Below are 13127 nucleotides of genomic sequence, written 5' to 3' on the forward strand. Positions count from 1 at the left end.
CTAATGGTATATTTTTACAGTACCGGCACGCTATGATGGCCGATTCGACAGATTACAATAGTGAGGTCCAATCTCCATTGAGTATTGAATATAAAAATATAATCAAATGCGAGTCGCATCTATAAGTTTTTAGATTTATAACTAGTGTTGCAAGGGGTAGCTGATTAAAAAGTTTTAGTTTTAATAAAATTAAAATTAAAATGTTTACTATATATCGTCAAATCGAAACTGCTTTGTTTTGCATTGAGCTTTGACGCGAGTTTGCCGGAGGTAGAAGTTATGCTGGCCAGCGATCCTACAAACGACGATCGTATTAGATTTCATTTTTTTAAATGTCGAATATCGAAAAACAAATTCTGAGTTGTGTCGTAAAATTATACATCCATAAATTTTACTGCGCGTTTATTGACAACAATGTACAGTTATTTAACTCCTTTAACGTAGTTATGAATTAATACAAAACTTGATTAGCGGACAAACGACAAAATGGCCATCATAACGTGCCGGTACTATAGTAATAAGGGCGTGTGAGTGAACACAATAATATATCTAAATTGTCCATATAAAGCAATACAATAAAAAAAGAAAAATCATGTAGTAGATATAGGCAAAACCGGTGTAACACGTGCCATTGAGACTTCTAAAAACTTGTGTGGTCATTCAGCCGATCCAACCAAAATCACTACATGTATATTAAAAATAACTTACACTAGTTGTAGCTCCGATCTCAGCACCCATGTTGCAGATGGTGGCCATACCAGTGCAGGAAATGGAGTCCACACCGGGGCCGTGGTACTCGACTATGGCACCGGTGCCACCTTTTACGGTAAGAATGCCGGCTACCTTCAGGATCACGTCTTTAGGGCTGGTCCATCCGGACATTTTACCTGTAATAATCATTATTAATTTACTTGCTGGCCATAGTTCAGGCGCACTATAAAGAGTTTCACACACAGTGCGACTTTTGCATCAATAAGCTGCATATTAGCGTTACAGAATTGTGTGTCTGTGCGATAGAGAAATACTCATGAACTTACAGACTTACACAACAAAATTATTCAAATTCAATACTCGTAAGATAAAAATAATTATAATAGAATAAAATACAGAAATTGTATACGTAGAAATACACAGCCAACTAGTTCGACAATAACATAATAAATTAAGAAATACTGCTAATACCAACTATGAGCTGTGAAAGATCGCCAATCTTGGCGAATGCAAAGAAATCAGTAACATTTTCATCAGGTGAATCGACTGCCTGTATGCCAGTTTAAATATCAAAAAACTCTTTAAAATAACTTTCAAATAAAAATATCTTTAAACTTCGCAACGTGGTTTGGATCTAAAATCTTATTGTCATCGTTTATATCGAGTTCTTAGGTTTTCGCGATTGTTACACATAGGAAATGAAACTATTTTTCAGGATAGTCATCGTTTATCTTTAATAAAACAATTATGCATTTTTTATCTACTTATCTTCGCTATCAATACACTTATAGTTGCTTCCCACAAATATATTGCCGCAAGCACCTATCTGAGATACAATCTTATCAAATTGACGCAGAGCATTTGCGCAGATTTCTAAGATTGATTTTGCAGATAAAAAAGATTCCAATGTATACAATTATACATACTTCTTGTATGTACAGTCAACAGCACATCAAGCTTGACACTTTGTAATTTGAACCGTTCTTATCGTAAGTGGAATAGAGTTGGATTTATGTCTTAAGTGTAAAGCGTGACGTGCTCTTGACCCTGTACAAACGACGATCGTGTAATTTTTTTGTGTGTTATTTGGGTCTACATTTATGAATGAATGAGATGGAAATAAATAAATATTAAAGTAATCATTGTTCATTCATATAGGGTGCACGAAAGGAGGACATACCTTTCCTGCACACCGTGCGCACTCTGGGCAACAAACGCCGATTAGCAAACCCTTTCAAAATTATAGCCAGCATTAGACAGATACAGTGGATTTGTAGTCTTGGCCGCCCTAGGCCCCAGGCCACGTAACCAGCCGCCCCTTTCTCAGCACACATCATATTTTATACTGGTAGACTACATAATGAATTTACTTTATTGCCAACTTTTATCGAAATCGATTCAGAAATTTAGTGAACTATAATAGCAGACGCGGTAGTGTGATAATATGTAGTGATTATACATAAAATGTACGACAGTGATTTAGGAAGATTATTGTTATACGATGCGGTGCAGTGCGACTCGCCATAATGTGCGTGAGCCTTTAGAATATTTAGGTACTTTGAGTTGCTTCTTGTTATGATCAGTGAATTTTTTGTCACGATTCGCTGCCCCTAAAATCTGGAAGCCCAGGCCCGGGCCTACTGGGCCTTAAGGCGAATCCGTCACTGGACAGATACAATAAGCAGAAGATTTATGGTACAGTGTCAAATATTTATTTCAGTTCGATTTTTGATTAGTGAAATTTGACAATCAAGTATAAATTTAGAAATAAAAATACAAGCCCTTATCCATAAGTGTAACATTAATGAACGGCTATGGAGTGGGATTCCCTACCTACAGACGTTATTATAGTACAATCACCAAAAATATGATTGGAAAGTTGTTATAGACTCCGCGAAGATGCTTTGAATGCCTTTGTTTATTTTACTTTGACGTCATCCGTCGTTATCAAGGACCTATTGATATATTTTACGTATTTTTTCAACAGAGGTGCATAGCCTTGATCACAATTAGTGAATTTTATATGAAATAATATATGTAACAGCAGAGTTTATCGTTACCAACTTGTTTTATACCAATATAATCTGCAAGTTTGACGTAGAAATTACCCTGTAGTATAAATTGTTAAATTAAGTTCGTTTGGGGTAAATTGCTGCTTTGAATAAGTCCGCTTGTTAAGTCGTTCTTGTGTGCAATAGATGGCGCAATTGAGTTTTAGAACTTCAGGTTGTGTGAAATGAATATTGGCGTCGTTTTTTTTATGTCTAACATGTTGACATAAACTTTTATAATTTTTAGCGTGTCATACGTTTGTTATCGGACGACCTTGTGAGAATAGTGTGAACTACACTGTAGTGGGTTTTACTTGTACACATATTGTTATGATTTGTTTACTTCTTATTTTATGAAATATATTTTTTGTTTAGAACATAATTAACTGAAAACGTTGTTTTGATACAAATGTGTATAAAATGGAAAGAATTTGAGATTTCGCTCTCTATTTTTGATATACTATTTGAGTAGAATGCAAGCGTGGACGAGGGCAACCGGAATCAGCAATTTTAACTACAAACAAACAAAACTTTCGGGTAAGGAGGTCAAATAAAAAGCTTTGCAGAGAACAAATTGGCCTATTAAATTGGTAAGAGCCTAGTTAATTAAATCTAAGAGAGAGAGTGGTGCTGGCCTTAACCAAACTGATACCGATAAATCCCGGTACAAGGTACCGGTTAGCAGCAGTAGAGCTCCTTGTGAAAGAGTTCAGGGTAGTACTGCCACCTTACTTATTTCTGCCGCCAAGCAATAGTGTCGGCATTACTGTGTTCCGGTTTTGAAAAGTAAGGGTGCTGGTGGGCTGGTGGGATTACAGGCACATGGACATATCAACGTATGTCTCAGGGTTATGGACGAAGTCGCAGTGCCCCTCAGATCTTTGCGATTGAAAGCTCTGAGTGGCACTGCAACTGTTATGGACAGGCGCGTAGCTTACCATCAGACGCAAGATTTGTTCGTCCCGTCACTTGATATTATATAAAAAAAGCTAATTTATGACTACGGCCATCAATTGTACGTGTGCCGTGTTTGGAATGATCCGAGTTTAGAATGCACGAAATCAGCCTATACTACTCAGTGTCGATTGAGAGCATCCCAATTTCCTGTTAACGCATTAAACAGGAAATAAAATCGTCATCAACTTGGAAACTACATTCGGATATTCTCGTAGTTCGATCGAGTTATCCGATATATGCACAAATATGCTCACAATTTGAACCTTAACACGATGAATTTTAATTGTTTTTAGAGATGTCAGTTTCCGTCAAATATTCCACCATCATGTCATAAAAATCAATACGTTATCTTGTAGGTATCATTAAATTAGATGTCAAAAGCTCATTGACATTATAAACAAATACTTATCTATAGAATTGCTTATAAACAAAGATATGTAAAACATACAATCATAATTATAAGTGTAGTGTAACGTGCCTGCTATCATTAGAGCGAATCATGTGACCGTTGTGAAATTCAGATTAATAGACGACTAATGTCCGTGACACAATGCGACACTTAAGAACTTGATACTTGTTAGCTTTAGATATTGTCTTTAATCGCATGAGATATTATGTTGGCTTTATGCGCTTGGTTTGGCCCGACAAGCTATCACAAATGCAAGCCAGTAAGAGCGATAAAGTGCGTAAAGTTTGCCATGATAAATATGCATAGCCATGATTACCGACTACCGTTTTGATGATTGTAAAATTGTAAAATGCAGTCCAGTTACGTTTTTCTAAGCGTGTAAAGTTATTTTTTTAAATGGCCTATTTATATGATTAATAGTTCGTAGATATTCATAATTCTATTAAACAGCTTCAAGAAATATATCATTCCCATCGAGTTCTTTTAGTTTTTGTGATTATTCGCGATTGTACACATAGGAAATCAAACTATTTAAGGATTTAAGTTGACCGTGACCATTGGACCTGTAAAGGGCTCGAAACGTTGGTTTGTTTGAAAAAACAAATATACGTGATTTAAATACTGAAAAATAGTTTCCTTTCCCATATCATTCCTATCTTTGCAAAATTATTTACAAAGCTGATTATTAACGCTGCGGGCGTAGTCAATTAGCAATTTATATGAGATAGTGTATTGCGCAGAGACTAGTGTCTCAACCATAGATATAAAATCTATGGTCTCAACAAGGCAGTTAGGTAGGCAGGGTGCAACAAAAAGATTTGGCTATATTCTTGATAATTGTATTAATAACTTAGCAAAAAAAATTGCGAAAAAACTACCCCCACGTTCATTTTTATGTACATATAGAATCCACATACATATAAGTATCCAGGTCTGTGCGTTGAATTTAAAAAAATGCGGTACGTTATGGCGGCTTGGCGGGCAGCCATGCGATGCGCGGGTATTTATAACACAATAAACAACTACGTGTGTTACGTTGATTACGCGCGCAGAGAAAAATATAGAAAAAGTTACGTACGTTGCTTAATTGCCTTTTTTTTAAGTAATGAAATATTGAGAAAATGAGTTCGAAATGATCTATAAATTCAAGAAAAAAAGTGGGAAACCGAAAGTTACGTTCTCGTAAAATATAACGTAATATTTAGAGAAACATATTACTTGGAATAGTAACAGGTCAAAATTGCATAACGGTATCTACGATTTACTTCTCAAGAATTCCGGACCTGGGGGTCTACTCCCACTCTCCGTCCGAAAAAATAACTGTTAAATTAGTAATACTTGACCAAATTAAAAGACGCATGATGCGAGTGAAGCTTCATACTTGAGGTTGTCTTTTAATTTGGTCGAATATTACTTATTTGACAGTTATTTTTTCAGACGGACGTCAGACGGACAACGAGAGTAGACCCCCTAGACTCCGATTCAGAACTATTAGATAATTTAATTGAAACGTTCTCGAATCGAAGGGCACTTCCCGAGTTAAAATAAATTAATAAAATTGAACAAAATCCAGACTTTATTTATAATAATAAGAGACTTCCATATTAATTCTTGCTATGTAATCAATAGGACATTCGGTAACTTTCATTCGATAACTGTGTTCTGAATAACGTTTCTAGCCTTTGCCGGTCGAAAAAGTCGAGTAATCGTACGGGTGTGACGTCATTTTGGTTCGGTTTCGAATACGACAGTATGACATTCTATTCAGGTGTCGTGCATAAAAATGAAAAGAAATCGAATCGGTAGACAACTGAGTTATCGTAAGGTTCTGAATCGACTCACTGTATCCAGTTGTAAGTGATGTCAAATAGATGTACAAATCTACCGCTTAACTGAGTCGGTTCCTGAGGTAGGTGCGCGTGCAAAGGAGTGACAGTTCACGTAACATTTATGTCTCGCGCTGCACATGCGATAATTTCAACTAGATTTTTCTGACGATATTCAATAGCAAGTAAAGGACCCGAAACGTTCGTTTGTTTGAAAAAACAAATATACGCGATACGAAAAAACAGTTTAATTTCCTATGTGTAACAGTCGATCGCGAAAACCTCAAAACTCGATTTAAATTATGGTGTTTCAATGCTATACAACAAATGTATAACATTTGTTAGGCAAGGCACTAGTGTAGGCAAGGACTACGGCGAATCCAGAATAATGGAGAGTACTACAACGTAGATATAATACCATGTGACATATTAAAAAAGTACATAGGTATATTTTTAGGGCATAAATTAGGTTGTAGCTCTTGTTAAACTTGTTCTGTTAATGATTTCTATTCATATTCAAAAAGGTAGTCGCATGGCGATTAGGGGAGAATGTTTGCTTTTGAAAGCTGAGCAAGTTTCAAGTACCAGTGGCGTCGGGTTGTTTTATATGCACAACCCGGCAAATGCTGAGTGGAGACTGTTATGTATCTAAATATTATGTAATTTTCAAAATTCACTTTGCATTTGTCTTAAGAAAATCGTATTTTTTCCTTTCTTTCTCTGCGATGTACATTGAAAGCAATACAATGTAGGAACATTTGGTATTTTACAGTAAAAAAAACAATAGGTACGCAAGGCAGCTATCTAACATTAACTTTTGTCACAAGAAGTCTGGGGATGCAGGTTTTTGAATATATTTCATTGTTTCGTTTCTGTTCAAATGTGTTAGGAACTGTTTGGTGAACATAACTCATTTTTTGTTAATTTTGTGAATTGGATCCCTTTTGCTTAACTACGTCCAATTTAAACATTACCAGAGAATATTATTTCTTTTTTTTTAGAAAACTTTTGCTGGCGATATCGACAATGCAGACGTATCCCTTTTTTTACTGTACACCCATTTATAGGTAACAAAATGTTTAACAAGAAGTCTTACCAGTAAGCTTGACACCGATGACCTTCGGGCATTTTAGCTCCCATGGGATATCGGCCATCACGTCCACGGCATCGGCACCACCCACACCTGATAATATCATAAAACTATACACGTGGAACACAATGTACAACTTGTAACATAAGCAGAGATTAAAAATTGATATTTATTTACAATTAATAAACTATAACACATAAAAGATTCTGTGATGGTCCTGATGGTGTACGATGCTATACTGTGTACTATTGTGCAATAAATGGATAATTAAATAAAAACATGTAACCAGAAATTCTTCTTTATAATAATTAATTAAAGTCTTTGTTAAGAATAATTAACTAAGAATAATAAATTACTTTTACTTTTTAACAGACTTAAAAAAACAGAAGGAGGTCGTTTTTTTTGTATGTTTGTTACGCGATAAGTCATTTGAGAAGGGATTTTGATAATTCTTTTTTGTTGGAAAGAGGGTACCTCAGTAGTGGTCAAATTTAAATTTGAATAAAATATTCCACCTCTATGGGTGGCAAACTAGGGGATGAATCCGGTTTCGCGCACTTCCGGTAACCTATTTCAATAAAACTTGGCAAATAGATGTATTTCACGAACTTTTGAGATCGATTTTTTTTTAGCACTCGGTACTGAGACCATCATAATTCATCGGACTATTTCTAAAATAAAACTTCATGAAGTTGTTTTATTAAGACAGGTAGTAAGCCAATACGATGCACCACTCCTGGTAAGTTGAGTGCACTGTCAAGTCTCTTCTTAAGGATGATTAACTGAATCCATTATAAAATTAATGCTTTTTTTCATTTCTCTATTTCTAAAATAAAGCTTTATTAAGTTGGTACATACGAAAATAAATAGCATAATGTACAAGAGCCTATTTTTATGAAAATGTGAAATATGGGACTTGTCAACTTGTCTCAATGTGACAAGCACAGTGGGAGTGCCCCTCAGATGTTTGCAATTTAAAGCTCTGAAAGCACTGCAACTATTATAGACAGGCGCGTAGCTTACCATCAGACGTACTTGTTCATCTCATCACTTGATATTATTAAAAATAAAAACTTCCTACACTCCCACAAAGTTAACAGGCAAATTAAAAAATATTTAAAACTGGATTCTAATAAAAATGAATAATTTTCTTAGAGTATATGATACTCCTGGTAACTTTTATGGCAAATTATTATTATTACAAACAATTAAGGAATTATAATATCCTTCCCGAATATAAACAAGGTTTATTAATTCCGAACTTGAAAAGTGGAAACCATCCCAAATTTTTAATGATTTTTTTATTTTGCCATTTGAAATTTATTGTATCTGGCACTGTAGATATTATATGTCAAGTAGCGGTAAGTTGCAACACCATTTTTAAATATTTATTATACAATTGTTATGCTTTGATTGTTAATTTTTTTTATGTATAATTTTATTAATAATATCCTACCAATGCAAAGACCTCCAAGGCCACCTCCATTGGGTGTGTGAGAGTCAGTGCCGATCATAAGCAGGCCAGGGAACGCGTAGTTCTCCAGGATGATCTGATGGATGATACCGGAGCCTGGCTTCCAGAATCCCACGCCGTATTTCGCACCAGCTGTTTCTAAGAACTTGTATACTTCTTTGTTGATGTCCTATGGTGAAGAACAAAACATTTAGTCCTTACTGAAAAAACAAACTTTATAAGTAATATGCACTATTTATGTGTTCATCATGCTATCTCATTTCATCCTAAAGATCAGTAACAGCTGATAAAAACCTTAGCTCTAGCCAAGTCCTGCTCCCCGCCAATCTGAGCCTCGATCAAGTGGTCGCAGTGGATGGTGGAGGGTACGGCGACGCGCGGTAGACCTGACGAGATGAACTGCAGCATTGCCATCTGAGCTGTCGCGTCCTGCATCGCCACGCGGTCGGGGCGCAGACGAAGGTAGCTTTTACCACGCTCGATTTCCTAAGATCGTGAATTTTTCATAAAAAAAAAAGAAAAAAACGTTGTGTATATTATGTTCATTGGATATATTAAATTTCCAACCAGGAGCATCTTAGCTTTGACAACACCCTAGGACCCTACGACCCCACCTAAATTAAAAGAACATGTGTACAATGTGAGAATAAGTTCTTGTTTAGCTCTAATTATAAGCACTCATTCCTTTACCACAGTAGTACGATATTTTCTTTACAATAGCGCAATGCCGCCGCCCACGCAGTCATACATACATATGCAAGGGCTGTCACAGAGCGGAAATAATAATTGTGACAATTATTATAACGTCATCTGCACCGGTCCTTAAGATCTTAATCCAAAGGCCGGCAACACAATGCGTATTAAGGGTACTTTTACTATTACATGGTATAGCAAATGTTTATATGCGACAGTAATTATTACTAACTATATGCCAGTTAAATGTTTAAAAAATTACTAACATTAAACATGTAAGTAAACGTGATTTTAAGAGAGATCTCTATTATAATGTAAAGAAGTGTTAAGCAAAGTAATGTAGTAATTTTTCAAAGTATTTGACATAATATGAAGTTTATTGACTGACAAGATGTTTTACTATGGTGATATTAAATTATTTTTTATGTAGCATATCATGCTAAAGACGCTGGTTCGAATCCAGTTCAATTAAATTAATTTTTGTTTGTGTTTGATCTCTGAATAACAAATTAGTGCAGTAATTTCACAAATAAATAATTGAATAACATGGTAGTAAAGCATCATGATAGTCAATAAACTTCATATTATAAAAAGCGAGATGTCTAGTCAGCCGCTGGTAGCTGTAAAGGCACTTGGCTGAGTGAAGAAAAACTTTAATACATTTCTCACATGTCGCTAACAAAAAACAAAAAGTTAAAAATCGAAAAACAAAGATCTGCAACAAGCACATAGAGAAATTCGTTGGGTCTGCTGGTTCGTTCTGTAACTTAGTTGGGAGAGCGTCGGCCTTATATGCTGAAGACGCTGGTTCGAATCCAGCCGGATCAAATGAATTTTTGTCTGTGTTCGATCTTTGTATTAATAATTTATTTGACATAAATTTGCATAAAGTTCATAACCAACTAGTTCAAGTTCGGTAAGTTAGCAATTTTAAAAATGTTTTAGAGTGGGCTAAGGCACAAGATAAGTCTTATGGAGTTAAAATTTTGAAAAGGGATGATTACCTAAGTTTGATTTAGATGATTTTCATAACCATATAGTTTTAGTAGTTAGTTTTAGTTCATTAATGTCATCTTTGTTGTAATAGAACAACATTCACTACACAAGCAAGATCTAGACCTTAAGTATAATAATCTCAGTATAGAGTACTAAAAAATCTGACCTCAAAAGTAGGTGGAATTACATCTATTTGCTAAGTTCTATTGGATTATCGACTAATTCGCCACTATACAGGACTTGACATTGGAGATGATAAAAATTGGTTCTCACTACTCAAAGTATATTGAGAGATAAACGCCCTGAATTGGAGACAGCAAAATCAACCATTAAAATAATTGCTCCTTAACATTGACTTAAAATCGTATACAGAGCGTCATTCACGCTTTAGTCTTCGTTTGTACGACTGACAGCGAAGCAAGCAAAATTAGACAGTACTGCGATGACATTACAATTTAAATTCAACGTTTTAGCTTTTTCATATTCCTTTACATGTCACTACGTTTAAATAGGTTGACTTGGGACATTTTTTTTCGTGGTTTTTGTATTAAACCCGTCGTCCATTTATTTGTAAGTCAATGCTCCTTACGTACAATTTAGGCGCTATCTATAAAAATGAATCTTCATGTGTGAACAGCCACCCTTAGAGGTGGATGATTTTCTTCAAAATGAAATGGGACCACTATGGAAGTACCCCCTTTCCAACAAAAAAAAGAATCATGAAAAACGGTTCACAAATACCAAAGTTATCGCGTAACATACATACAAAAAAAAAATACAGTCGAATTGAGAACCTCTTCCTTTTTTGAAGGCAGTTAAAAAAGAAGGCAGTTTAGTTTGTGCCTATAGCAAGGTGCAACTTTCATTTTACAAAAAAAAAATTCGAAGTTTTAAAGGATTTTGGTCTTATCACACAGCTGTTTTCAGAATGTGCTAAACTTTTTTGTGACAAACATGTAGAGCTTTCGGTCAATGAAAATAATCATGTGAGTCGATGACTCCTCAGTGCAAGATACCTCAGATTTTAAAACCATCTTCCTGATGAAACAGGAAGTTTTCGAGGTAGGCCCCTATTCTAGAAAATCATCAATACAACATTACAGGGAGGAGCAAATATGTTTTTTACCTTGAATTTGAGCGTTACAAAATAACCTTGCTACTACATTTCGTAACAACTTTATCAAGAAGTGGATTCTTTTGAATCACTACAATAAACATTGTAATATCAATTCTCAAGAAAAGTGTCATGTTTTTTGTTTACAAATACAATCTGTTAGTGGGCTCTAGATAATTTTATTATTAAACTTAAGTTTATTTTTAAATGCTTTAATGCAGTGATTTAATTTTTCATTCCAACTCATAAAATGAATAACATTAAGCTTAGGGTAAAAAACAACCCACTAAATTAAATGATTTCTTCAACATTAATTCATTCTATTTATCAATCTATCGATCTACATTAAATTATAAATGCTTTATGTGAAGATTCAAAATTTCAATTTCATAAAAATAAAAATGTCTAATTTCTTAATAGAGAATACTTTAATATTCAGCCGTCCAAGTTAATCATTTCAAAATGAATACATTTAGCAAAGTAGACTTAAAAAACTTTTGTAGAAACATACAACTTTAACATTATTTTTCCAAGTTCACCCACTCAATACTTCGTAAGATCATCTGTTAAAAGATATAGAGAGACAACAAATATTTCTTTCAAAGTGGAAATAGACATCAAATACACTTACCTGTCCTTGAGGGTCTTCTAAGTGAGAATACAGGACCTTCTCGGACAAGGTCATCTTGCGACCTAACCTCTTTTGTACCACTTCATAATTCTTCAACAACTTGTCATATGGCAGCGCATCTTTATCGAATTTCGACATCGCCACCTACAACATCCCGAAAAAAACTTGAAAACAACGTACTTTGCACAAAAACTTCAAGTTTCTCCAATGATATACTGATTACATAACAATGTCTAATTGTCACTGAAATTACTGAAATAATCACTTTGAAGAGATTCTGGGGTACCTGAGCGGCGGCTGCTGACAACGGAGACACGCTGAAACATCTTTTTTGGATTTCCAAGAGAACCACCCTCGTCCTGCTACCCTGAAAATAAAATCTCCATTAAGCGTAATTAAAATTCCTTGGCGCACGTGACATAATCGAGCTCTACGTAGTAAATACCGGTTATCCGGAACCCTGCCACCTTCATAACCTCATGAACCTTCTGACCCTTACCTCAAGTGACCTGACCCATCATTTACAATACTCATTTGTCGCTTTAATCGTATGACTCTTGATAACTCCATTTATAAACACTGGTCTATAAATTATAGATAATAGGCAACTTCCCTTTATCTCCCTAATTACTAGTTATTAATGAACTTTTTAGAATAAAATAATGCGACTTACCTGGCCATGCACAACTCTCATACAGTGAGCCATGGTTGCGGGACTTACAATTTTTTTACAGAAAAGAATGAAAGAGACTTATATAATTAATCAAAAGAGGGCAACATGGGTCGATCCCAATCTTCGGTGGCTAATTTACTGCTAGAAGCAGTAACAAATTCAGGGATCAACCACACGCTCGCTGCTTCCAGCAGCTTCAGCAGATTTGGCAATTTTGACGTTTTGATATCATGCCAAAATTTATTGAAAGGGTTGCCATCTTTTGAAATCTTTCCATTCAATCTTTTCTCATTAACTTAAAATTGTTTGATGAGACTTTCAATTCTATATAATATAAAATTCAAATTTATTAATAACTGTAAACGAAAAAAGAAAGAATTACGTCTGTTCGATGATTTACAAATGGAGTGGAGTAAAATGACAGTATGTACAGCGTAAAGAGCACGTCAAGCTTGACACTTAAGATTTAAATAGTGCCGCTTACGATAAGAACGGTCCAAAG

The 13127-nt window shown here is 35.0% G+C and overlaps 1 protein-coding gene across 1 annotated transcript in view; it reads right to left on the bottom strand.

Moving 5' to 3' along the window:
* LOC113233886 (probable aconitate hydratase, mitochondrial) overlaps positions 1 to 12767 on the bottom strand; it is a 24932-nt gene extending 12165 nt beyond the window's left edge. Inside the window, exons 1-7 of the mRNA XM_026469114.1 lie at positions 12626 to 12767; positions 12239 to 12319; positions 11953 to 12096; positions 8813 to 9004; positions 8501 to 8687; positions 7051 to 7137; positions 709 to 887 (exon numbers count right to left, since the gene is read on the bottom strand). Coding sequence (XP_026324899.1) covers positions 709 to 887; positions 7051 to 7137; positions 8501 to 8687; positions 8813 to 9004; positions 11953 to 12096; positions 12239 to 12319; positions 12626 to 12658 — 903 coding nt within the window. The 5' untranslated portion in view covers positions 12659 to 12767. The remainder of the gene's footprint in view (positions 1 to 708; positions 888 to 7050; positions 7138 to 8500; positions 8688 to 8812; positions 9005 to 11952; positions 12097 to 12238; positions 12320 to 12625) is intronic.
* Between the last annotated feature and the right edge of the window lie 360 nt (positions 12768 to 13127).

Source organism: Hyposmocoma kahamanoa, unplaced genomic scaffold, assembly GCF_003589595.1.
Source record: "Hyposmocoma kahamanoa isolate Upper Pololo Valley unplaced genomic scaffold, ASM358959v1 80, whole genome shotgun sequence".
NCBI classification, from domain to species: Eukaryota; Metazoa; Arthropoda; class Insecta; order Lepidoptera; family Cosmopterigidae; genus Hyposmocoma; species Hyposmocoma kahamanoa.